General features: G+C 59.7%; 6 protein-coding genes across 6 annotated transcripts; all 6 read right to left on the bottom strand.

Moving 5' to 3' along the window:
• Positions 1-2,950: 2,950 nt before the first annotated feature.
• On the bottom strand, positions 2,951-3,262 carry LOC138684635 (feather keratin-like). Its single transcript, XM_069778610.1, has one exon. It carries the CDS (start codon positions 3,260-3,262, stop codon positions 2,951-2,953), a length of 312 nt encoding a protein of 103 aa, XP_069634711.1.
• A 3,517-nt stretch (positions 3,263-6,779) lies between these two features.
• On the bottom strand, positions 6,780-7,091 carry LOC138684634 (feather keratin-like). Its single transcript, XM_069778609.1, has one exon. It carries the CDS (start codon positions 7,089-7,091, stop codon positions 6,780-6,782), a length of 312 nt encoding a protein of 103 aa, XP_069634710.1.
• A 3,517-nt stretch (positions 7,092-10,608) lies between these two features.
• Positions 10,609-10,920, bottom strand: LOC138684633 (feather keratin-like). The gene has a single exon (XM_069778608.1). It carries the CDS (start codon positions 10,918-10,920, stop codon positions 10,609-10,611), a length of 312 nt encoding a protein of 103 aa, XP_069634709.1.
• Positions 10,921-14,437: 3,517 nt separating this feature from the next.
• LOC138684632 (feather keratin-like) lies at positions 14,438-14,749 on the bottom strand. Its single transcript, XM_069778607.1, has one exon. The coding sequence runs from the start codon at positions 14,747-14,749 to the stop codon at positions 14,438-14,440; it is 312 nt and encodes a 103-aa protein (XP_069634708.1).
• Positions 14,750-18,266: 3,517 nt separating this feature from the next.
• Positions 18,267-18,578, bottom strand: LOC138684631 (feather keratin-like). The gene has a single exon (XM_069778606.1). The coding sequence runs from the start codon at positions 18,576-18,578 to the stop codon at positions 18,267-18,269; it is 312 nt and encodes a 103-aa protein (XP_069634707.1).
• A 3,517-nt stretch (positions 18,579-22,095) lies between these two features.
• On the bottom strand, positions 22,096-22,747 carry LOC138684646 (feather keratin-like). Its single transcript, XM_069778635.1, has 2 exons — positions 22,627-22,747; positions 22,096-22,427 (listed from the first exon to the last, which is right to left on the bottom strand). The coding sequence occupies exons 1-2, from the start codon at positions 22,745-22,747 to the stop codon at positions 22,096-22,098; spliced, it is 453 nt and encodes a 150-aa protein (XP_069634736.1).
• Between the last annotated feature and the right edge of the window lie 1,824 nt (positions 22,748-24,571).

Genomic DNA, 24,571 nt, shown 5'->3' with positions numbered 1-24,571 from the left:
ATCCCGTGGCAGTCGTGTGGTGTGGTTTTTGGGTGGGTTGTGAAGAGTGGGCCCCGTTTCCTCAGAGCCCTGGCAGGCTGGTCTGGTCTTTGGAGGTGTGCCAGGCGTGAGACGCTGCCCCTTCCATCGCGTTCGGTCCCTCTCTGCCTTGCTCCCAGCTCGCTAAGGCTGTCTTTAGGCCTGGCCTTTCCCCTTGGGTGTGCTCTGTGGGAGTCTCGGTGCCCCTCTTGCTGGTGGGGTTGTAGCTGGGAGAAGGGAGGCTGCCTGTGTGGGCTCGTGGCCCCTTGGTGCCGTCCCTGGGGCTGGGGCTGGCAGTGCAAGGGGTCAGAGGAGGGCTGTTTGCAGGAGCAGGCCGTTGTCCCGGCAGCCCTGGTTCAGAGCTCGCAAGCCCTGTGCCGTGGGGAGCCCTGCCAGGCTCGCCAAAGGCTTGTGTTGGCCCCTCCGTAGCGCTGCCCTTCGTAGGGGCCGGCAAGTTTGCAGCCTGGGCTCTGGCGTGACACAGATGTGGGGCACGTTGCAAGGGCAGGTGAGTTTCAGAGCAGCCCGTGAGTGTGGCGAGAGGCTGAGGGGCAGTGGGAGCGGCAGGCAGGGGCGGAGGTGAGCCAGGGCCTTTGGGGTCTGTAGTTGGGGTGAGTGCCGAGGGGTGAGGCCATTTCTCTGCAGGGCGTGTGATGGGCAGAAGGAGGATTTAGACATTGCTATGGGTAGTTAGAGGTGAGCACGCTGCATATGGCTGCAGAGCCAAGGGCTTGGTGGCGGTAGACGTATGGCGAAGGGTTGATGACTGGCCCAGTTGAGCCAAGGTGAGTGTTTTGCGGGCAGTTTGTCAGGTGAGCAGTGCTTGTTGCTGAAGAAGAGGAAGGGTGGTAGGAATGATTGCTGTGTGACTGGGTGGACGCGTGTCCGTGGGGCCTGAGGGGTTGTAGCCACAAATGCGGAAGGAGCTGTCCGATAGCCTTGTGAGGCCCCTCTCAATTATCTCGGACAGGTCATAGCCCCTGGGCGCGGTTCCTGATACTTGGTACACAGCTCTTTGCCCTCCTATCTTGAAGAAGATCAGGATGGAAGATCGGGGTAAGGAGATGCCAGTGAGCCTGGTGTTGTTCCTGTGGACGGTGATGTAGGAAGTCTTCCCGGAAAGCGCTGCCAATCCCAGGACGGACAAGAAGGTGATGGGGAGTGGTCGGCGTGAATTTACAAAGGGGAAATGGTGCTTGACCGACCTGCCTGTTGTCTGCGTTGAAGAGATCAGCTTTGTGGTCGCAGAGAGAGGTGTGGCTGGTGTTTCTCTCAACTCTCTTGTAAAGCCTTTGACGCTTTCTCCCACTGCATGGTCAGAGGCTGTAGGACCGACACTGTTCAACACCATCAGCAAAGTCCTGGGCAGTGTGTCGGAGTGCCCCATCAGCGAGTTGGCAGATGATGCAAAACCTGGAAGAGAGGCTGAGGCACTGGAAGACTGTGTTGCTTTACCGAGAGAGCTGGAGAGGCTGGTGATCAGGTCAGAGAGGAATCTCCTGAAGTTGAACAGGAGGAGACAGAAAGTCCTGCATCTGGGGAGGAATCGCGCCGGGCCCCAGGACGTGCTGGGGGCCGCCAGCTTTACTGAGCCCGATCTTGTGGTGCTGGTGGAGAACGAGCTGCCTGCGAGGCAGCAATGCGCGCTTGCCGCAGAAGAAGCCAAGATTCTTCAGGGTGGTCTTGGGAGAGCGTTTTCAGCAGGTCATGGGAGGTGATCTTGCTTTCTCTTCGCTGCTGGTGAGGCCCCGTGTGGAGTCCTGTGTCCAGCTGAGGGCTCTCCGGTGGAGGAAGGACATGGCCTTGGTGGGGCGAGTCGAGTGGAGGCAGGGCCACCAAGACGCTGAAGGGACTGGAGCATCTTTGGTCTGAGGAGGAGAGGAGAGAGCTGGGAGGCTTTTCAGCCAGGAGGGAAGCCCACGCAGGGGACATGTCATCACTGTGTCTAAATCGCGTGTGGCGGGGCAACGTGGACAGGGGAGTCAGACTCTTCTCATCGGTGCCCACGGCCGGGTCAAGGGTGAATGGAGAAAGCTGACAAGACGTGCCATTTCCTTGGCAGAGAAGGCAGCCCCTTTTCAGTGTGAGGGTGGTGAAGCAGTGGAACTGGTTGCGCAGAGAGGTGTTGGAGTCTCCGTCCTTGGAGATGCTGAAAACCTGACTGGACGTGGTTGTGGAGAGCCTGCTGGCGCTGAGCCTCCTTGAGCAGTTTGTGTTGAACTAGATGATGTGCAGAGGTTCCTTGCTAAATGATTCTGTTGGCTGTGCTTCTGCTTGGTGTGTTGCTCAGAGAGTCGTGGTGGGGAAGAGGGTTGGTGTAGTGTGTGCCGCCACAGGGAGCTTGTGTCAGAGGCATGGGTAGAAGTGCATTAGCGTGTCCCAGCCTTTGTTTGGGTAACTGAAAGGGTTGTGTCATGGGCTGGAAGGCCCGCCGTGGCGGTGTGTGGTGATGTTGCTGCTGGGGACATACTTCCTAAGAGAGGTCTTGTAGGCCCTTTGCAGCCAGCCCGATGGCCTCTGGAGGCCTGGCTTTGTGCTGGGTGAGGTTGGAAGAGCCATGGGAGAAGAAAGGAAGAGGAGGCGTCTCAGGCTGGGATGCAGGAGAACTTTATTGAGAGACCAAAAAAAAGAGCGAAAAGGCAGGAGCGGCAAATGGAAAGGAGCCACTCTGAGGTACAAGGAGGGCGACCGTGAGCTGAGGTCCCTTGTGTGAGACAGATCTCGGCAGAGCTCCTAGATCTTCCCGCCCCACGAGGTGAGCAGCACACTGGAGGTCCCCAGTGGTCTTTGGCTTGTGAGAAGGTGCTTGCTTTGTGCCTTGAGAGAAGGAGCCGTTGTTACTGAGCCCGTGTGCGAGCAACATGCTGGATGGAGGTGCATCCTCGATCCATGCCGTGGCTTCCAGGGTGTGGGCGGTTGGCGTCAGGGGCCCTTAGCAGGGGTTGCAGCCTCTTCTGCCGCCGAAGCAGCCCAGGCCTCCGAAGCCGTAGCCGCCCAGGCCTCCGAAGCCACCAGAGATGGGCACTCCCTGGGAGCTGAGGACGTTGCCCACGGCAGCCGATGAGGAGGATCCGACGGCGGTGCTCTGGGGGAAGGAGCTGAGGATGGGTCCTGGCAGGGTGACCACCACGGTAGAAGGCTGGATGACGACGCGGGAGTCCTGGCACTGCTGGACACAGGGCTCGTTGCAGCTGTTAGCCAGCGGGGTGGGTCCGCAGGGGCGGCAGAGGTCGTAGCAGGCCATGTCTGTGGTGTGGAGGGGCCCTGGAAGAGAGGGTGTTGAGGAAGCGGAGGGGCGTGGGGATGCGAGGGGCGGTGTTGCAGGAGGGCGAGGGGGTGGGGAGGCCCGGTGTGGGTCCGGGGGGAGCGTGGCGGTCAGGGCTGCTGAGTCTGGGGGCAGAGCGTGGTGGAAGAGACGGGGCAGGAGAAGGAGGGGAAGGGGGTTGAGTCTCACCTTGTTGACGGTGGAGGAGAAGGCGTTGGGAGAAGTGTGTGAGGGAGAGAGGTGCTGGGCTGGCTTTTATGCTGGTCGCTGAGCGCCCGAGGGGTGAGTCAGCCTTCGTGCATGATGTCATTTTGCAGCAAGCAGCTCTTGCATGGTCCATCCATGCAAGTAATGAGGCGGGGTGTGTCTCCCTTGCCGCAATTCTCCAATTTCACGTCCTCCTCTTGAGGATGTGTCCGTCTGACCCTGGCGGCAGCTTTTAAGTGTGGCTATTAGAATTCAAAGGCTTGGGGTTGATGGCACGTGCCATTGCGCTCTGCAGACATTGGGAAAACGTAGGAGAGGTGGGGTGTCATCAGTGAGGTCATCCCGTGGCAGTCGTGTGGTGTGGTTTTTGGGTGGGTTGTGAAGAGTGGGCCCCGTTTCCTCAGAGCCCTGGCAGGCTGGTCTGGTCTTTGGAGGTGTGCCAGGCGTGAGACGCTGCCCCTTCCATCGCGTTCGGTCCCTCTCTGCCTTGCTCCCAGCTCGCTAAGGCTGTCTTTAGGCCTGGCCTTTCCCCTTGGGTGTGCTCTGTGGGAGTCTCGGTGCCCCTCTTGCTGGTGGGGTTGTAGCTGGGAGAAGGGAGGCTGCCTGTGTGGGCTCGTGGCCCCTTGGTGCCGTCCCTGGGGCTGGGGCTGGCAGTGCAAGGGGTCAGAGGAGGGCTGTTTGCAGGAGCAGGCCGTTGTCCCGGCAGCCCTGGTTCAGAGCTCGCAAGCCCTGTGCCGTGGGGAGCCCTGCCAGGCTCGCCAAAGGCTTGTGTTGGCCCCTCCGTAGCGCTGCCCTTCGTAGGGGCCGGCAAGTTTGCAGCCTGGGCTCTGGCGTGACACAGATGTGGGGCACGTTGCAAGGGCAGGTGAGTTTCAGAGCAGCCCGTGAGTGTGGCGAGAGGCTGAGGGGCAGTGGGAGCGGCAGGCAGGGGCGGAGGTGAGCCAGGGCCTTTGGGGTCTGTAGTTGGGGTGAGTGCCGAGGGGTGAGGCCATTTCTCTGCAGGGCGTGTGATGGGCAGAAGGAGGATTTAGACATTGCTATGGGTAGTTAGAGGTGAGCACGCTGCATATGGCTGCAGAGCCAAGGGCTTGGTGGCGGTAGACGTATGGCGAAGGGTTGATGACTGGCCCAGTTGAGCCAAGGTGAGTGTTTTGCGGGCAGTTTGTCAGGTGAGCAGTGCTTGTTGCTGAAGAAGAGGAAGGGTGGTAGGAATGATTGCTGTGTGACTGGGTGGACGCGTGTCCGTGGGGCCTGAGGGGTTGTAGCCACAAATGCGGAAGGAGCTGTCCGATAGCCTTGTGAGGCCCCTCTCAATTATCTCGGACAGGTCATAGCCCCTGGGCGCGGTTCCTGATACTTGGTACACAGCTCTTTGCCCTCCTATCTTGAAGAAGATCAGGATGGAAGATCGGGGTAAGGAGATGCCAGTGAGCCTGGTGTTGTTCCTGTGGACGGTGATGTAGGAAGTCTTCCCGGAAAGCGCTGCCAATCCCAGGACGGACAAGAAGGTGATGGGGAGTGGTCGGCGTGAATTTACAAAGGGGAAATGGTGCTTGACCGACCTGCCTGTTGTCTGCGTTGAAGAGATCAGCTTTGTGGTCGCAGAGAGAGGTGTGGCTGGTGTTTCTCTCAACTCTCTTGTAAAGCCTTTGACGCTTTCTCCCACTGCATGGTCAGAGGCTGTAGGACCGACACTGTTCAACACCATCAGCAAAGTCCTGGGCAGTGTGTCGGAGTGCCCCATCAGCGAGTTGGCAGATGATGCAAAACCTGGAAGAGAGGCTGAGGCACTGGAAGACTGTGTTGCTTTACCGAGAGAGCTGGAGAGGCTGGTGATCAGGTCAGAGAGGAATCTCCTGAAGTTGAACAGGAGGAGACAGAAAGTCCTGCATCTGGGGAGGAATCGCGCCGGGCCCCAGGACGTGCTGGGAGCCGCCAGCTTTACTGAGCCCGATCTTGTGGTGCTGGTGGAGAACGAGCTGCCTGCGAGGCAGCAATGCGCGCTTGCCGCAGAAGAAGCCAAGATTCTTCAGGGTGGTCTTGGGAGAGCGTTTTCAGCAGGTCATGGGAGGTGATCTTGCTTTCTCTTCGCTGCTGGTGAGGCCCCGTGTGGAGTCCTGTGTCCAGCTGAGGGCTCTCCGGTGGAGGAAGGACATGGCCTTGGTGGGGCGAGTCGAGTGGAGGCAGGGCCACCAAGACGCTGAAGGGACTGGAGCATCTTTGGTCTGAGGAGGAGAGGAGAGAGCTGGGAGGCTTTTCAGCCAGGAGGGAAGCCCACGCAGGGGACATGTCATCACTGTGTCTAAATCGCGTGTGGCGGGGCAACGTGGACAGGGGAGTCAGACTCTTCTCATCGGTGCCCACGGCCGGGTCAAGGGTGAATGGAGAAAGCTGACAAGACGTGCCATTTCCTTGGCAGAGAAGGCAGCCCCTTTTCAGTGTGAGGGTGGTGAAGCAGTGGAACTGGTTGCGCAGAGAGGTGTTGGAGTCTCCGTCCTTGGAGATGCTGAAAACCTGACTGGACGTGGTTGTGGAGAGCCTGCTGGCGCTGAGCCTCCTTGAGCAGTTTGTGTTGAACTAGATGATGTGCAGAGGTTCCTTGCTAAATGATTCTGTTGGCTGTGCTTCTGCTTGGTGTGTTGCTCAGAGAGTCGTGGTGGGGAAGAGGGTTGGTGTAGTGTGTGCCGCCACAGGGAGCTTGTGTCAGAGGCATGGGTAGAAGTGCATTAGCGTGTCCCAGCCTTTGTTTGGGTAACTGAAAGGGTTGTGTCATGGGCTGGAAGGCCCGCCGTGGCGGTGTGTGGTGATGTTGCTGCTGGGGACATACTTCCTAAGAGAGGTCTTGTAGGCCCTTTGCAGCCAGCCCGATGGCCTCTGGAGGCCTGGCTTTGTGCTGGGTGAGGTTGGAAGAGCCATGGGAGAAGAAAGGAAGAGGAGGCGTCTCAGGCTGGGATGCAGGAGAACTTTATTGAGAGACCAAAAAAAAGAGCGAAAAGGCAGGAGCGGCAAATGGAAAGGAGCCACTCTGAGGTACAAGGAGGGCGACCGTGAGCTGAGGTCCCTTGTGTGAGACAGATCTCGGCAGAGCTCCTAGATCTTCCCGCCCCACGAGGTGAGCAGCACACTGGAGGTCCCCAGTGGTCTTTGGCTTGTGAGAAGGTGCTTGCTTTGTGCCTTGAGAGAAGGAGCCGTTGTTACTGAGCCCGTGTGCGAGCAACATGCTGGATGGAGGTGCATCCTCGATCCATGCCGTGGCTTCCAGGGTGTGGGCGGTTGGCGTCAGGGGCCCTTAGCAGGGGTTGCAGCCTCTTCTGCCGCCGAAGCAGCCCAGGCCTCCGAAGCCGTAGCCGCCCAGGCCTCCGAAGCCACCAGAGATGGGCACTCCCTGGGAGCTGAGGACGTTGCCCACGGCAGCCGATGAGGAGGATCCGACGGCGGTGCTCTGGGGGAAGGAGCTGAGGATGGGTCCTGGCAGGGTGACCAGCACGGTAGAAGGCTGGATGACGACGCGGGAGTCCTGGCACTGCTGGACACAGGGCTCGTTGCAGCTGTTAGCCAGCGGGGTGGGTCCGCAGGGGCGGCAGAGGTCGTAGCAGGCCATGTCTGTGGTGTGGAGGGGCCCTGGAAGAGAGGGTGTTGAGGAAGCGGAGGGGCGTGGGGATGCGAGGGGCGGTGTTGCAGGAGGGCGAGGGGGTGGGGAGGCCCGGTGTGGGTCCGGGGGGAGCGTGGCGGTCAGGGCTGCTGAGGCTGGGGGCAGAGCGTGGTGGAAGAGACGGGGCAGGAGAAGGAGGGGAAGGGGGTTGAGTCTCACCTTGTTGACGGTGGAGGAGAAGGCGTTGGGAGAAGTGTGTGAGGGAGAGAGGTGCTGGGCTGGCTTTTATGCTGGTCGCTGAGCGCCCGAGGGGTGAGTCAGCCTTCGTGCATGATGTCATTTTGCAGCAAGCAGCTCTTGCATGGTCCATCCATGCAAGTAATGAGGCGGGGTGTGTCTCCCTTGCCGCAATTCTCCAATTTCACGTCCTCCTCTTGAGGATGTGTCCGTCTGACCCTGGCGGCAGCTTTTAAGTGTGGCTATTAGAATTCAAAGGCTTGGGGTTGATGGCACGTGCCATCGCACTCTGCAGACATTGGGAAAACGTAGGAGAGGTGGGGTGTCATCAGTGAGGTCATCCCGTGGCAGTCGTGTGGTGTGGTTTTTGGGTGGGTTGTGAAGAGTGGGCCCCGTTTCCTCAGAGCCCTGGCAGGCTGGTCTGGTCTTTGGAGGTGTGCCAGGCGTGAGACGCTGCCCCTTCCATCGCGTTCGGTCCCTCTCTGCCTTGCTCCCAGCTCGCTAAGGCTGTCTTTAGGCCTGGCCTTTCCCCTTGGGTGTGCTCTGTGGGAGTCTCGGTGCCCCTCTTGCTGGTGGGGTTGTAGCTGGGAGAAGGGAGGCTGCCTGTGTGGGCTCGTGGCCCCTTGGTGCCGTCCCTGGGGCTGGGGCTGGCAGTGCAAGGGGTCAGAGGAGGGCTGTTTGCAGGAGCAGGCCGTTGTCCCGGCAGCCCTGGTTCAGAGCTCGCAAGCCCTGTGCCGTGGGGAGCCCTGCCAGGCTCGCCAAAGGCTTGTGTTGGCCCCTCCGTAGCGCTGCCCTTCGTAGGGGCCGGCAAGTTTGCAGCCTGGGCTCTGGCGTGACACAGATGTGGGGCACGTTGCAAGGGCAGGTGAGTTTCAGAGCAGCCCGTGAGTGTGGCGAGAGGCTGAGGGGCAGTGGGAGCGGCAGGCAGGGGCGGAGGTGAGCCAGGGCCTTTGGGGTCTGTAGTTGGGGTGAGTGCCGAGGGGTGAGGCCATTTCTCTGCAGGGCGTGTGATGGGCAGAAGGAGGATTTAGACATTGCTATGGGTAGTTAGAGGTGAGCACGCTGCATATGGCTGCAGAGCCAAGGGCTTGGTGGCGGTAGACGTATGGCGAAGGGTTGATGACTGGCCCAGTTGAGCCAAGGTGAGTGTTTTGCGGGCAGTTTGTCAGGTGAGCAGTGCTTGTTGCTGAAGAAGAGGAAGGGTGGTAGGAATGATTGCTGTGTGACTGGGTGGACGCGTGTCCGTGGGGCCTGAGGGGTTGTAGCCACAAATGCGGAAGGAGCTGTCCGATAGCCTTGTGAGGCCCCTCTCAATTATCTCGGACAGGTCATAGCCCCTGGGCGCGGTTCCTGATACTTGGTACACAGCTCTTTGCCCTCCTATCTTGAAGAAGATCAGGATGGAAGATCGGGGTAAGGAGATGCCAGTGAGCCTGGTGTTGTTCCTGTGGACGGTGATGTAGGAAGTCTTCCCGGAAAGCGCTGCCAATCCCAGGACGGACAAGAAGGTGATGGGGAGTGGTCGGCGTGAATTTACAAAGGGGAAATGGTGCTTGACCGACCTGCCTGTTGTCTGCGTTGAAGAGATCAGCTTTGTGGTCGCAGAGAGAGGTGTGGCTGGTGTTTCTCTCAACTCTCTTGTAAAGCCTTTGACGCTTTCTCCCACTGCATGGTCAGAGGCTGTAGGACCGACACTGTTCAACACCATCAGCAAAGTCCTGGGCAGTGTGTCGGAGTGCCCCATCAGCGAGTTGGCAGATGATGCAAAACCTGGAAGAGAGGCTGAGGCACTGGAAGACTGTGTTGCTTTACCGAGAGAGCTGGAGAGGCTGGTGATCAGGTCAGAGAGGAATCTCCTGAAGTTGAACAGGAGGAGACAGAAAGTCCTGCATCTGGGGAGGAATCGCGCCGGGCCCCAGGACGTGCTGGGGGCCGCCAGCTTTACTGAGCCCGATCTTGTGGTGCTGGTGGAGAACGAGCTGCCTGCGAGGCAGCAATGCGCGCTTGCCGCAGAAGAAGCCAAGATTCTTCAGGGTGGTCTTGGGAGAGCGTTTTCAGCAGGTCATGGGAGGTGATCTTGCTTTCTCTTCGCTGCTGGTGAGGCCCCGTGTGGAGTCCTGTGTCCAGCTGAGGGCTCTCCGGTGGAGGAAGGACATGGCCTTGGTGGGGCGAGTCGAGTGGAGGCAGGGCCACCAAGACGCTGAAGGGACTGGAGCATCTTTGGTCTGAGGAGGAGAGGAGAGAGCTGGGAGGCTTTTCAGCCAGGAGGGAAGCCCACGCAGGGGACATGTCATCACTGTGTCTAAATCGCGTGTGGCGGGGCAACGTGGACAGGGGAGTCAGACTCTTCTCATCGGTGCCCACGGCCGGGTCAAGGGTGAATGGAGAAAGCTGACAAGACGTGCCATTTCCTTGGCAGAGAAGGCAGCCCCTTTTCAGTGTGAGGGTGGTGAAGCAGTGGAACTGGTTGCGCAGAGAGGTGTTGGAGTCTCCGTCCTTGGAGATGCTGAAAACCTGACTGGACGTGGTTGTGGAGAGCCTGCTGGCGCTGAGCCTCCTTGAGCAGTTTGTGTTGAACTAGATGATGTGCAGAGGTTCCTTGCTAAATGATTCTGTTGGCTGTGCTTCTGCTTGGTGTGTTGCTCAGAGAGTCGTGGTGGGGAAGAGGGTTGGTGTAGTGTGTGCCGCCACAGGGAGCTTGTGTCAGAGGCATGGGTAGAAGTGCATTAGCGTGTCCCAGCCTTTGTTTGGGTAACTGAAAGGGTTGTGTCATGGGCTGGAAGGCCCGCCGTGGCGGTGTGTGGTGATGTTGCTGCTGGGGACATACTTCCTAAGAGAGGTCTTGTAGGCCCTTTGCAGCCAGCCCGATGGCCTCTGGAGGCCTGGCTTTGTGCTGGGTGAGGTTGGAAGAGCCATGGGAGAAGAAAGGAAGAGGAGGCGTCTCAGGCTGGGATGCAGGAGAACTTTATTGAGAGACCAAAAAAAAGAGCGAAAAGGCAGGAGCGGCAAATGGAAAGGAGCCACTCTGAGGTGCAAGGAGGGCGACCGTGAGCTGAGGTCCCTTGTGTGAGACAGATCTCGGCAGAGCTCCTAGATCTTCCCGCCCCACGAGGTGAGCAGCACACTGGAGGTCCCCAGTGGTCTTTGGCTTGTGAGAAGGTGCTTGCTTTGTGCCTTGAGAGAAGGAGCCGTTGTTACTGAGCCCGTGTGCGAGCAACATGCTGGATGGAGGTGCATCCTCGATCCATGCCGTGGCTTCCAGGGTGTGGGCGGTTGGCGTCAGGGGCCCTTAGCAGGGGTTGCAGCCTCTTCTGCCGCCGAAGCAGCCCAGGCCTCCGAAGCCGTAGCCGCCCAGGCCTCCGAAGCCACCAGAGATGGGCACTCCCTGGGAGCTGAGGACGTTGCCCACGGCAGCCGATGAGGAGGATCCGACGGCGGTGCTCTGGGGGAAGGAGCTGAGGATGGGTCCTGGCAGGGTGACCACCACGGTAGAAGGCTGGATGACGACGCGGGAGTCCTGGCACTGCTGGACACAGGGCTCGTTGCAGCTGTTAGCCAGCGGGGTGGGTCCGCAGGGGCGGCAGAGGTCGTAGCAGGCCATGTCTGTGGTGTGGAGGGGCCCTGGAAGAGAGGGTGTTGAGGAAGCGGAGGGGCGTGGGGATGCGAGGGGCGGTGTTGCAGGAGGGCGAGGGGGTGGGGAGGCCCGGTGTGGGTCCGGGGGGAGCGTGGCGGTCAGGGCTGCTGAGGCTGGGGGCAGAGCGTGGTGGAAGAGACGGGGCAGGAGAAGGAGGGGAAGGGGGTTGAGTCTCACCTTGTTGACGGTGGAGGAGAAGGCGTTGGGAGAAGTGTGTGAGGGAGAGAGGTGCTGGGCTGGCTTTTATGCTGGTCGCTGAGCGCCCGAGGGGTGAGTCAGCCTTCGTGCATGATGTCATTTTGCAGCAAGCAGCTCTTGCATGGTCCATCCATGCAAGTAATGAGGCGGGGTGTGTCTCCCTTGCCGCAATTCTCCAATTTCACGTCCTCCTCTTGAGGATGTGTCCGTCTGACCCTGGCGGCAGCTTTTAAGTGTGGCTATTAGAATTCAAAGGCTTGGGGTTGATGGCACGTGCCATCGCACTCTGCAGACATTGGGAAAACGTAGGAGAGGTGGGGTGTCATCAGTGAGGTCATCCCGTGGCAGTCGTGTGGTGTGGTTTTTGGGTGGGTTGTGAAGAGTGGGCCCCGTTTCCTCAGAGCCCTGGCAGGCTGGTCTGGTCTTTGGAGGTGTGCCAGGCGTGAGACGCTGCCCCTTCCATCGCGTTCGGTCCCTCTCTGCCTTGCTCCCAGCTCGCTAAGGCTGTCTTTAGGCCTGGCCTTTCCCCTTGGGTGTGCTCTGTGGGAGTCTCGGTGCCCCTCTTGCTGGTGGGGTTGTAGCTGGGAGAAGGGAGGCTGCCTGTGTGGGCTCGTGGCCCCTTGGTGCCGTCCCTGGGGCTGGGGCTGGCAGTGCAAGGGGTCAGAGGAGGGCTGTTTGCAGGAGCAGGCCGTTGTCCCGGCAGCCCTGGTTCAGAGCTCGCAAGCCCTGTGCCGTGGGGAGCCCTGCCAGGCTCGCCAAAGGCTTGTGTTGGCCCCTCCGTAGCGCTGCCCTTCGTAGGGGCCGGCAAGTTTGCAGCCTGGGCTCTGGCGTGACACAGATGTGGGGCACGTTGCAAGGGCAGGTGAGTTTCAGAGCAGCCCGTGAGTGTGGCGAGAGGCTGAGGGGCAGTGGGAGCGGCAGGCAGGGGCGGAGGTGAGCCAGGGCCTTTGGGGTCTGTAGTTGGGGTGAGTGCCGAGGGGTGAGGCCATTTCTCTGCAGGGCGTGTGATGGGCAGAAGGAGGATTTAGACATTGCTATGGGTAGTTAGAGGTGAGCACGCTGCATATGGCTGCAGAGCCAAGGGCTTGGTGGCGGTAGACGTATGGCGAAGGGTTGATGACTGGCCCAGTTGAGCCAAGGTGAGTGTTTTGCGGGCAGTTTGTCAGGTGAGCAGTGCTTGTTGCTGAAGAAGAGGAAGGGTGGTAGGAATGATTGCTGTGTGACTGGGTGGACGCGTGTCCGTGGGGCCTGAGGGGTTGTAGCCACAAATGCGGAAGGAGCTGTCCGATAGCCTTGTGAGGCCCCTCTCAATTATCTCGGACAGGTCATAGCCCCTGGGCGCGGTTCCTGATACTTGGTACACAGCTCTTTGCCCTCCTATCTTGAAGAAGATCAGGATGGAAGATCGGGGTAAGGAGATGCCAGTGAGCCTGGTGTTGTTCCTGTGGACGGTGATGTAGGAAGTCTTCCCGGAAAGCGCTGCCAATCCCAGGACGGACAAGAAGGTGATGGGGAGTGGTCGGCGTGAATTTACAAAGGGGAAATGGTGCTTGACCGACCTGCCTGTTGTCTGCGTTGAAGAGATCAGCTTTGTGGTCGCAGAGAGAGGTGTGGCTGGTGTTTCTCTCAACTCTCTTGTAAAGCCTTTGACGCTTTCTCCCACTGCATGGTCAGAGGCTGTAGGACCGACACTGTTCAACACCATCAGCAAAGTCCTGGGCAGTGTGTCGGAGTGCCCCATCAGCGAGTTGGCAGATGATGCAAAACCTGGAAGAGAGGCTGAGGCACTGGAAGACTGTGTTGCTTTACCGAGAGAGCTGGAGAGGCTGGTGATCAGGTCAGAGAGGAATCTCCTGAAGTTGAACAGGAGGAGACAGAAAGTCCTGCATCTGGGGAGGAATCGCGCCGGGCCCCAGGACGTGCTGGGGGCCGCCAGCTTTACTGAGCCCGATCTTGTGGTGCTGGTGGAGAACGAGCTGCCTGCGAGGCAGCAATGCGCGCTTGCCGCAGAAGAAGCCAAGATTCTTCAGGGTGGTCTTGGGAGAGCGTTTTCAGCAGGTCATGGGAGGTGATCTTGCTTTCTCTTCGCTGCTGGTGAGGCCCCGTGTGGAGTCCTGTGTCCAGCTGAGGGCTCTCCGGTGCAGGAAGGACATGGCCTTGGTGGGGCGAGTCGAGTGGAGGCAGGGCCACCAAGACGCTGAAGGGACTGGAGCATCTTTGGTCTGAGGAGGAGAGGAGAGAGCTGGGAGGCTTTTCAGCCAGGAGGGAAGCCCACGCAGGGGACATGTCATCACTGTGTCTAAATCGCGTGTGGCGGGGCAACGTGGACAGGGGAGTCAGACTCTTCTCATCGGTGCCCACGGCCGGGTCAAGGGTGAATGGAGAAAGCTGACAAGACGTGCCATTTCCTTGGCAGAGAAGGCAGCCCCTTTTCAGTGTGAGGGTGGTGAAGCAGTGGAACTGGTTGCGCAGAGAGGTGTTGGAGTCTCCGTCCTTGGAGATGCTGAAAACCTGACTGGACGTGGTTGTGGAGAGCCTGCTGGCGCTGAGCCTCCTTGAGCAGTTTGTGTTGAACTAGATGATGTGCAGAGGTTCCTTGCTAAATGATTCTGTTGGCTGTGCTTCTGCTTGGTGTGTTGCTCAGAGAGTCGTGGTGGGGAAGAGGGTTGGTGTAGTGTGTGCCGCCACAGGGAGCTTGTGTCAGAGGCATGGGTAGAAGTGCATTAGCGTGTCCCAGCCTTTGTTTGGGTAACTGAAAGGGTTGTGTCATGGGCTGGAAGGCCCGCCGTGGCGGTGTGTGGTGATGTTGCTGCTGGGGACATACTTCCTAAGAGAGGTCTTGTAGGCCCTTTGCAGCCAGCCCGATGGCCTCTGGAGGCCTGGCTTTGTGCTGGGTGAGGTTGGAAGAGCCATGGGAGAAGAAAGGAAGAGGAGGCGTCTCAGGCTGGGATGCAGGAGAACTTTATTGAGAGACCAAAAAAAAGAGCGAAAAGGCAGGAGCGGCAAATGGAAAGGAGCCACTCTGAGGTACAAGGAGGGCGACCGTGAGCTGAGGTCCCTTGTGTGAGACAGATCTCGGCAGAGCTCCTAGATCTTCCCGCCCCACGAGGTGAGCAGCACACTGGAGGTCCCCAGTGGTCTTTGGCTTGTGAGAAGGTGCTTGCTTTGTGCCTTGAGAGAAGGAGCCGTTGTTACTGAGCCCGTGTGCGAGCAACATGCTGGATGGAGGTGCATCCTCGATCCATGCCGTGGCTTCCAGGGTGTGGGCGGTTGGCGTCAGGGGCCCTTAGCAGGGGTTGCAGCCTCTTCTGCCGCCGAAGCAGCCCAGGCCTCCGAAGCCGTAGCCGCCCAGGCCTCCGAAGCCACCAGAGATGGGCACTCCCTGGGAGCTGAGGACGTTGCCCACGGCAGCCGATGAGGAGGATCCGACGGCGGTGCTCTGGGGGAAGGAGCTGAGGATGGGTCCTGGCAGGGTGACCACCACGGTAGAAGGCTGGATGACGACGCGGGAGTCCTGGCACTGCTGGACACAGGGCTCGTTGCAGCTGTTAGCCAGCGGGGTGGGTCCGCAGGGGCGGCAGAGGTCGTAGCAGGCCATGTCTGTGGTGTGGAGGGGCCCTGGAAGAGAGGGTGTTGAGGAAGCGGAGGGGCGTGGGGATGCGAGGGGCGGTGTTGCAGGAGGGCGAGGGGGTGGGGAGGCCCGGTGTGGGTCCGGGGGGAGCGTGGCGGTCAGGGCTGCTGAGGCTGGGGGCAGAGCGTGGTGGAAGAGACGGGGCAGGAGAAGGAGGGGAAGGGGGTTGAGTCTCACCTTGTTGACGGTGGAGGAGAAGGCGTTGGGAGAAGTGTGTGAGGGAGAGAGGTGCTGGGCTGGCTTTTATGCTGGTCGCTGAGCGCCCGAGGGGTGAGTCAGCCTTCGTGCATGATGTCATTTTGCAGCAAGCAGCTCTTGCATGGTCCATCCATGCAAGTAATGAGGCGGGGTGTGTCTCCCTTGCCGCAATTCTCCAATTTCACGTCCTCCTCTTGAGGATGTGTCCGTCTGACCCTGGCGGCAGCTTTTAAGTGTGGCTATTAGAATTCAAAGGCTTGGGGTTGATGGCACGTGCCATCGCACTCTGCAGACATTGGGAAAACGTAGGAGAGGTGGGGTGTCATCAGTGAGGTCATCCCGTGGCAGTCGTGTGGTGTGGTTTTTGGGTGGGTTGTGAAGAGTGGGCCCCGTTTCCTCAGAGCCCTGGCAGGCTGGTCTGGTCTTTGGAGGTGTGCCAGGCGTGAGACGCTGCCCCTTCCATCGCGTTCGGTCCCTCTCTGCCTTGCTCCCAGCTCGCTAAGGCTGTCTTTAGGCCTGGCCTTTCCCCTTGGGTGTGCTCTGTGGGAGTCTCGGTGCCCCTCTTGCTGGTGGGGTTGTAGCTGGGAGAAGGGAGGCTGCCTGTGTGGGCTCGTGGCCCCTTGGTGCCGTCCCTGGGGCTGGGGCTGGCAGTGCAAGGGGTCAGAGGAGGGCTGTTTGCAGGAGCAGGCCGTTGTCCCGGCAGCCCTGGTTCAGAGCTCGCAAGCCCTGTGCCGTGGGGAGCCCTGCCAGGCTCGCCAAAGGCTTGTGTTGGCCCCTCCGTAGCGCTGCCCTTCGTAGGGGCCGGCAAGTTTGCAGCCTGGGCTCTGGCGTGACACAGATGTGGGGCACGTTGCAAGGGCAGGTGAGTTTCAGAGCAGCCCGTGAGTGTGGCGAGAGGCTGAGGGGCAGTGGGAGCGGCAGGCAGGGGCGGAGGTGAGCCAGGGCCTTTGGGGTCTGTAGTTGGGGTGAGTGCCGAGGGGTGAGGCCATTTCTCTGCAGGGCGTGTGATGGGCAGAAGGAGGATTTAGACATTGCTATGGGTAGTTAGAGGTGAGCACGCTGCATATGGCTGCAGAGCCAAGGGCTTGGTGGCGGTAGACGTATGGCGAAGGGTTGATGACTGGCCCAGTTGAGCCAAGGTGAGTGTTTTGCGGGCAGTTTGTCAGGTGAGCAGTGCTTGTTGCTGAAGAAGAGGAAGGGTGGTAGGAATGATTGCTGTGTGACTGGGTGGACGCGTGTCCGTGGGGCCTGAGGGGTTGTAGCCACAAATGCGGAAGGAGCTGTCCGATAGCCTTGTGAGGCCCCTCTCAATTATCTCGGACAGGTCATAGCCCCTGGGCGCGGTTCCTGATACTTGGTACACAGCTCTTTGCCCTCCTATCTTGAAGAAGATCAGGATGGAAGATCGGGGTAAGGAGATGCCAGTGAGCCTGGTGTTGTTCCTGTGGACGGTGATGTAGGAAGTCTTCCCGGAAAGCGCTGCCAATCCCAGGACGGACAAGAAGGTGATGGGGAGTGGTCGGCGTGAATTTACAAAGGGGAAATGGTGCTTGACCGACCTGCCTGTTGTCTGCGTTGAAGTGATCAGCTTTGTGGTCGCAGAGAGAGGTGTGGCTGGTGTTTCTCTCAACTCTCTTGTAAAGCCTTTGACGCTTTCTCCCACTGCATGGTCAGAGGCTGTAGGACCGACACTGTTCAACACCATCAGCAAAGTCCTGGGCAGTGTGTCGGAGTGCCCCATCAGCGAGTTGGCAGATGATGCAAAACCTGGAAGAGAGGCTGAGGCACTGGAAGACTGTGTTGCTTTACCGAGAGAGCTGGAGAGGCTGGTGATCAGGTCAGAGAGGAATCTCCTGAAGTTGAACAGGAGGAGACAGAAAGTCCTGCATCTGGGGAGGAATCGCGCCGGGCCCCAGGACGTGCTGGGGGCCGCCAGCTTTACTGAGCCCGATCTTGTGGTGCTGGTGGAGAACGAGCTGCCTGCGAGGCAGCAATGCGCGCTTGCCGCAGAAGAAGCCAAGATTCTTCAGGGTGGTCTTGGGAGAGCGTTTTCAGCAGGTCATGGGAGGTGATCTTGCTTTCTCTTCGCTGCTGGTGAGGCCCCGTGTGGAGTCCTGTGTCCAGCTGAGGGCTCTCCGGTGCAGGAAGGACATGGCCTTGGTGGGGCGAGTCGAGTGGAGGCAGGGCCACCAAGACGCTGAAGGGACTGGAGCATCTTTGGTCTGAGGAGGAGAGGAGAGAGCTGGGAGGCTTTTCAGCCAGGAGGGAAGCCCACGCAGGGGACATGTCATCACTGTGTCTAAATCGCGTGTGGCGGGGCAACGTGGACAGGGGAGTCAGACTCTTCTCATCGGTGCCCACGGCCGGGTCAAGGGTGAATGGAGAAAGCTGACAAGACGTGCCATTTCCTTGGCAGAGAAGGCAGCCCCTTTTCAGTGTGAGGGTGGTGAAGCAGTGGAACTGGTTGCGCAGAGAGGTGTTGGAGTCTCCGTCCTTGGAGATGCTGAAAACCTGACTGGACGTGGTCGTGGAGAGCCTGCTGGCGCTGAGCCTCCTTGAGCAGTTTGTGTTGAACTAGATGATGTGCAGAGGTTCCTTGCTAAATGATTCTGTTGGCTGTGCTTCTGCTTGGTGTGTTGCTCAGAGAGTCGTGGTGGGGAAGAGGGTTGGTGTAGTGTGTGCCGCCACAGGGAGCTTGTGTCAGAGGCATGGGTAGAAGTGCATTAGCGTGTCCCAGCCTTTGTTTGGGTAACTGAAAGGGTTGTGTCATGGGCTGGAAGGCCCGCCGTGGCGGTGTGTGGTGATGTTGCTGCTGGGGACATACTTCCTAAGAGAGGTCTTGTAGGCCCTTTGCAGCCAGCCCGATGGCCTCTGGAGGCCTGGCTTTGTGCTGGGTGAGGTTGGAAGAGCCATGGGAGAAGAAAGGAAGAGGAGGCGTCTCAGGCTGGGATGCAGGAGAACTTTATTGAGAGACCAAAAAAAAGAGCGAAAAGGCAGGAGCGGCAAATGGAAAGGAGCCACTCTGAGGTACAAGGAGGGCGACCGTGAGCTGAGGTCCCTTGTGTGAGACAGATCTCGGCAGAGCTCCTAGATCTTCCCGCCCCACGAGGTGAGCAGCACACTGGAGGTCCCCAGTGGTCTTTGGCTTGTGAGAAGGTGCTTGCTTTGTGCCTTGAGAGAAGGAGCCGTTGTTACTGAGCCCGTGTGCGAGCAACATGCTGGATGGAGGTGCATCCTCGATCCATGCCGTGGCTTCCAGGGTGTGGGCGGTTGGCGTCAGGGGCCCTTAGCAGGGGTTGCAGCCTCTTCTGCCGCCGAAGCAGCCCAGGCCTCCGAAGCCGTAGCCGCCCAGGCCTCCGAAGCCACCAGAGATGGGCACTCCCTGGGAGCTGAGGACGTTGCCCACGGCAGCCGATGAGGAGGATCCGACGGCGGTGCTCTGGGGGAAGGAGCTGAGGATGGGTCCTGGCAGGGTGACCACCACGGTAGAAGGCTGGATGACGACGCGGGAGTCCTGGCACTGCTGGACACAGGGCTCGTTGCAGCTGTTAGCCAGCGGGGTGGGTCCGCAGGGGCGGCAGAGGTCGTAGCAGGCCATGTCTGTGGTGTGGAGGGGCCCTGGAAGAGAGGGTGTTGAGGAAGCGGAGGGGCGTGGGGATGCGAGGGGCGGTGTTGCAGGAGGGCGAGGGGGTGGGGAGGCCCGGTGTGGGTCCGGGGGGAGCGTGGCGGTCAGGGCTGCTGAGTCTGGGGGCAGAGCGTGGTGGAAGAGACGGGGCAGGAGAAGGAGGGGAAGGGGGTTGAGTCTCACCTTGTTGACGGTGGAGGAGAAGGCGTTGGGAGAAGTGTGTGAGGGAGAGAGGTGCTGGGCTGGCTTTTATGCTGGTCGCTGAGCGCCCGAGGGGTGAGTCAGCCTTCGTGCATGATGTCATTTTGCAGCAAGCAGCTCTTGCATGGTCCATCCATGCAAGTAATGAGGCGGGGTGTGTCTCCCTTGCCGCAATTCTCCAATTTCACGTCCTCCTCTTGAGGATGTGTCCGTCTGACCCTGGCGGCAGCTTTTAAGTGTGGCTATTAGAATTCAAAGGCTTGGGGTTGATGGCACGTGCCATCGCGCTCTGCAGACATTGGGAAAACGTAGGAGAGGTGGGGTGTCATCAGTGAGGTCATCCCGTGGCAGTCGTGTGGTGTGGTTTTTGGGTGGGTTGTGAAGAGTGGGCCCCGTTTCCTCAGAGCCCTGGCAGGCTGGTCTGGTCTTTGGAGGTGTGCCAGGCGTGAGACGCTGCCCCTTCCATCGCGTTCGGTCCCTCTCTGCCTTGCTCCCAGCTCGCTAAGGCTGTCTTTAGGCCTGGCCTTTCCCCTTGGGTGTGCTCTGTGGGAGTCTCGGTGCCCCTCTTGCTGGTGGGGTTGTAGCTGGGAGAAGGGAGGCTGCCTGTGTGGGCTCGTGGCCCCTTGGTGCCGTCCCTGGGGCTGGGGCTGGCAGTGCAAGGGGTCAGAGGAGGGCTGTTTGCAGGAGCAGGCCGTTGTCCCGGCAGCCCTGGTTCAGAGCTCGCAAGCCCTGTGCCGTGGGGAGCCCTGCCAGGCTCGCCAAAGGCTTGTGTTGGCCCCTCCGTAGCGCTGCCCTTCGTAGGGGCCGGCAAGTTTGCAGCCTGGGCTCTGGCGTGACACAGATGTGGGGCACGTTGCAAGGGCAGGTGAGTTTCAGAGCAGCCCGTGAGTGTGGCGAGAGGCTGAGGGGCAGTGGGAGCGGCAGGCAGGGGCGGAGGTGAGCCAGGGCCTTTGGGGTCTGTAGTTGGGGTGAGTGCCGAGGGGTGAGGCCATTTCTCTGCAGGGCGTGTGATGGGCAGAAGGAGGATTTAGACATTGCTATGGGTAGTTAGAGGTGAGCACGCTGCATATGGCTGCAGAGCCAAGGGCTTGGTGGCGGTAGACGTATGGCGAAGGGTTGATGACTGGCCCAGTTGAGCCAAGGTGAGTGTTTTGCGGGCAGTTTGTCAGGTGAGCAGTGCTTGTTGCTGAAGAAGAGGAAGGGTGGTAGGAATGATTGCTGTGTGACTGGGTGGACGCGTGTCCGTGGGGCCTGAGGGGTTGTAGCCACAAATGCGGAAGGAGCTGTCCGATAGCCTTGTGAGGCCCCTCTCAATTATCTCGGACAGGTCATAGCCCCTGGGCGCGGTTCCTGATACTTGGTACACAGCTCTTTGCCCTCCTATCTTGAAGAAGATCAGGATGGAAGATCGGGGTAAGGAGATGCCAGCGAGCCTGGTGTTGTTCCTGTGGACGGTGATGTAGGAAGTCTTCCCGGAAAGCGCTGCCAATCCCAGGACGGACAAGAAGGTGATGGGGAGTGGTCGGCGTGAATTTACAAAGGGGAAATGGTGCTTGACCGACCTGCCTGTTGTCTGCGTTGAAGAGATCAGCTTTGTGGTCGCAGAGAGAGGTGTGGCTGGTGTTTCTCTCAACTCTCTTGTAAAGCCTTTGACGCTTTCTCCCACTGCATGGTCAGAGGCTGTAGGACCGACACTGTTCAACACCATCAGCAAAGTCCTGGGCAGTGTGTCGGAGTGCCCCATCAGCGAGTTGGCAGATGATGCAAAACCTGGAAGAGAGGCTGAGGCACTGGAAGACTGTGTTGCTTTACCGAGAGAGCTGGAGAGGCTGGTGATCAGGTCAGAGAGGAATCTCCTGAAGTTGAACAGGAGGAGACAGAAAGTCCTGCATCTGGGGAGGAATCGCGCCGGGCCCCAGGACGTGCTGGGGGCCGCCAGCTTTACTGAGCCCGATCTTGTGGTGCTGGTGGAGAACGAGCTGCCTGCGAGGCAGCAATGCGCGCTTGCCGCAGAAGAAGCCAAGATTCTTCAGGGTGGTCTTGGGAGAGCGTTTTCAGCAGGTCATGGGAGGTGATCTTGCTTTCTCTTCGCTGCTGGTGAGGCCCCGTGTGGAGTCCTGTGTCCAGCTGAGGGCTCTCCGGTGGAGGAAGGACATGGCCTTGGTGGGGCGAGTCGAGTGGAGGCAGGGCCACCAAGACGCTGAAGGGACTGGAGCATCTTTGGTCTGAGGAGGAGAGGAGAGAGCTGGGAGGCTTTTCAGCCAGGAGGGAAGCCCACGCAGGGGACATGTCATCACTGTGTCTAAATCGCGTGTGGCGGGGCAACGTGGACAGGGGAGTCAGACTCTTCTCATCGGTGCCCACGGCCGGGTCAAGGGTGAATGGAGAAAGCTGACAAGACGTGCCATTTCCTTGGCAGAGAAGGCAGCCCCTTTTCAGTGTGAGGGTGGTGAAGCAGTGGAACTGGTTGCGCAGAGAGGTGTTGGAGTCTCCGTCCTTGGAGATGCTGAAAACCTGACTGGACGTGGTTGTGGAGAGCCTGCTGGCGCTGAGCCTCCTTGAGCAGTTTGTGTTGAACTAGATGATGTGCAGAGGTTCCTTGCTAAATGATTCTGTTGGCTGTGCTTCTGCTTGGTGTGTTGCTCAGAGAGTCGTGGTGGGGAAGAGGGTTGGTGTAGTGTGTGCCGCCACAGGGAGCTTGTGTCAGAGGCATGGGTAGAAGTGCATTAGCGTGTCCCAGCCTTTGTTTGGGTAACTGAAAGGGTTGTGTCATGGGCTGGAAGGCCCGCCGTGGCGGTGTGTGGTGATGTTGCTGCTGGGGACATACTTCCTAAGAGAGGTCTTGTAGGCCCTTTGCAGCCAGCCCGATGGCCTCTGGAGGCCTGGCTTTGTGCTGGGTGAGGTTGGAAGAGCCATGGGAGAAGAAAGGAAGAGGAGGCGTCTCAGGCTGGGATGCAGGAGAACTTTATTGAGAGACCAAAAAAAAGAGCGAAAAGGCAGGAGCGGCAAATGGAAAGGAGCCACTCTGAGGTGCAAGGAGGGCGACCGTGAGCTGAGGTCCCTTGTGTGAGACAGATCTCGGCAGAGCTCCTAGATCTTCCCGCCCCACGAGGTGAGCAGCACACTGGAGGTCCCCAGTGGTCTTTGGCTTGTGAGAAGGTGCTTGCTTTGTGCCTTGAGAGAAGGAGCCGTTGTTACTGAGCCCGTGTGCGAGCAACATGCTGGATGGAGGTGCATCCTCGATCCATGCCGTGGCTTCCAGGGTGTGGGCGGTTGGCGTCAGGGGCCCTTAGCATGGGTAGCAGCCTCTTCTGCCGCCGAAGCAGCCCAGGCCTCCGAAGCCGTAACCGCCCAGGCCTCCGAAGCCACCAGAGATGGGCACTCCCTGGGAGCTGAGGACGTTGCCCACGGCAGCCGATGAGGAGGATCCGACGGCGGTGCTCTGGGGGAAGGAGCTGAGGATGGGTCCTGGCAGGGTGACCAGCACGGCGGGAGGCTGGATGACGACGCGGGAGTCCTGGCACTGCTGGACACAGGGCTCGTTGCAGCTGTTAGCCAGCGGGGTGGGTCCGCAGGGGCGGCAGAGGTCGTAGCAGGCCATGTCTGTGGTGTGGAGGGGCCCTGGAAGAGAGGGTGTTGAGGAAGCGGAGGGGCGTGGGGACGCGAGGGGCAGTGTTGCAGGAGGGCGAGGGGGTGGGGAGGCCCGGTGTGGGTCTGGGGGGAGTGTGGCGGTCAGGGCTGCTGAGGCTGGGGGCAGAGCGTGGTGGAAGAGATGGTGCAGGTGGGGCAGGAGAAGGAGGGGAAGGGGGTTGAGGCTCACCTTGTTGACGGTGGAGGAGAAGGCGTTGGGAGAAGTGTGTGAGGGAGAGAGGTGCTGGGCTGGCTTTTATGCTGGTCGCTGAGCGCCCGAGGGGTGAGTCAGCCTTCGTGCATGATGTCATTTTGCAGCAAGCAGCTCTTGCATGGTCCATCCATGCAAGTAATGAGGCGGGGTGTGTCTCCCTTGCCGCAATTCTCCAATTTCACGTCCTCCTCTTGAGGATGTGTCCGTCTGACCCTGGCGGCAGCTTTTAAGTGTGGCTATTAGAATTCAAAGGCTTGGGGTTGATGGCACGTGCCATCGCACTCTGCAGACATTGGGAAAACGTAGGAGAGGTGGGGTGTCATCAGTGAGGTCATCCCGTGGCAGTCGTGTGGTGTGGTTTTTGGGTGGGTTGTGAAGAGTGGGCCCCGTTTCCTCAGAGCCCTGGCAGGCTGGTCTGGTCTTTGGAGGTGTGCCAGGCGTGAGACGCTGCCCCTTCCATCGCGTTCGGTCCCTCTCTGCCTTGCTCCCAGCTCGCTAAGGCTGTCTTTAGGCCTGGCCTTTCCCCTTGGGTGTGCTCTGTGGGAGTCTCGGTGCCCCTCTTGCTGGTGGGGTTGTAGCTGGGAGAAGGGAGGCTGCCTGTGTGGGCTCGTGGCCCCTTGGTGCCGTCCCTGGGGCTGGGGCTGGCAGTGCAAGGGGTCAGAGGAGGGCTGTTTGCAGGAGCAGGCCGTTGTCCCGGCAGCCCTGGTTCAGAGCTCGCAAGCCCTGTGCCGTGGGGAGCCCTGCCAGGCTCGCCAAAGGCTTGTGTTGGCCCCTCCGTAGCGCTGCCCTTCGTAGGGGCCGGCAAGTTTGCAGCCTGGGCTCTGGCGTGACACAGATGTGGGGCACGTTGCAAGGGCAGGTGAGTTTCAGAGCAGCCCGTGAGTGTGGCGAGAGGCTGAGGGGCAGTGGGAGCGGCAGGCAGGGGCGGAGGTGAGCCAGGGCCTTTGGGGTCTGTAGTTGGGGTGAGTGCCGAGGGGTGAGGCCATTTCTCTGCAGGGCGTGTGATGGGCAGAAGGAGGATTTAGACATTGCTATGGGTAGTTAGAGGTGAGCACGCTGCATATGGCTGCAGAGCCAAGGGCTTGGTGGTGGTAGACGTATGGCGAAGGGTTGATGACTGGCAATGCCTGCCCCAGTTGAGCCAAGGTGAGTGTTTTGCGGGCAGTTTGTCAGGTGAGCAGTGCTTGTTGCTGAAGAAGAGGAAGGGTGGTAGGAATGATTGCTGTGTGACTGGGTGGACGCGTGTCCGTGGGGCCTGAGGGGTTGTAGCCACAAATGCGGAAGGAGCTGTCCGATAGCCTTGTGAGGCCCCTCTCAATTATCTCGGACAGGTCATAGCCCCTGGGCGCGGTTCCTGATACTTGGTACACAGCTCTTTGCCCTCCTATCTTGAAGAAGATCAGGATGGAAGATCGGGGTAAGGAGATGCCAGTGAGCCTGGTGTTGTTCCTGTGGACGGTGATGTAGGAAGTCTTCCCGGAAAGCGCTGCCAATCCCAGGACGGACAAGAAGGTGATGGGGAGTGGTCGGCGTGAATTTACAAAGGGGAAATGGTGCTTGACCGACCTGCCTGTTGTCTGCGTTGAAGAGATCAGCTTTGTGGTCGCAGAGAGAGGTGTGGCTGGTGTTTCTCTCAACTCTCTTGTAAAGCCTTTGACGCTTTCTCCCACTGCATGGTCAGAGGCTGTAGGACCGACACTGTTCAACACCATCAGCAAAGTCCTGGGCAGTGTGTCGGAGTGCCCCATCAGCGAGTTGGCAGATGATGCAAAACCTGGAAGAGAGGCTGAGGCACTGGAAGACTGTGTTGCTTTACCGAGAGAGCTGGAGAGGCTGGTGATCAGGTCAGAGAGGAATCTCCTGAAGTTGAACAGGAGGAGACAGAAAGTCCTGCATCTGGGGAGGAATCGCGCCGGGCCCC

The sequence above is a fragment of the Haliaeetus albicilla genome, chromosome 3, assembly GCF_947461875.1.
Source record: "Haliaeetus albicilla chromosome 3, bHalAlb1.1, whole genome shotgun sequence".
Taxonomy (NCBI): Eukaryota; Metazoa; Chordata; class Aves; order Accipitriformes; family Accipitridae; genus Haliaeetus; species Haliaeetus albicilla.
This window is presented reverse-complemented; position numbering and strand designations above follow the sequence as displayed.

What these genes read in the sequence shown, in the direction of transcription:
- LOC138684633 (XM_069778608.1), bottom strand. Translation starts at nt 10,920, where the DNA reads ATGGCCTGCTACGACCTCTGCCGCCCCTGCGGACCCACCCCGCTGGCT.
- LOC138684646 (XM_069778635.1), bottom strand. Translation starts at nt 22,747, where the DNA reads ATGACATCATGCACGAAGGCTGACTCACCCCTCGGGCGCTCAGCGACC. An exon ending in TCTCCTCCACCGTCAACAAG is followed by an intron (nt 22,428 to 22,626) that starts GTGAGCCTCAAC and finishes CCTCTCTTCCAG; the next exon opens with GGCCCCTCCACACCACAGAC.
- LOC138684634 (XM_069778609.1), bottom strand. Translation starts at nt 7,091, where the DNA reads ATGGCCTGCTACGACCTCTGCCGCCCCTGCGGACCCACCCCGCTGGCT.
- LOC138684635 (XM_069778610.1), bottom strand. Translation starts at nt 3,262, where the DNA reads ATGGCCTGCTACGACCTCTGCCGCCCCTGCGGACCCACCCCGCTGGCT.
- LOC138684631 (XM_069778606.1), bottom strand. Translation starts at nt 18,578, where the DNA reads ATGGCCTGCTACGACCTCTGCCGCCCCTGCGGACCCACCCCGCTGGCT.
- LOC138684632 (XM_069778607.1), bottom strand. Translation starts at nt 14,749, where the DNA reads ATGGCCTGCTACGACCTCTGCCGCCCCTGCGGACCCACCCCGCTGGCT.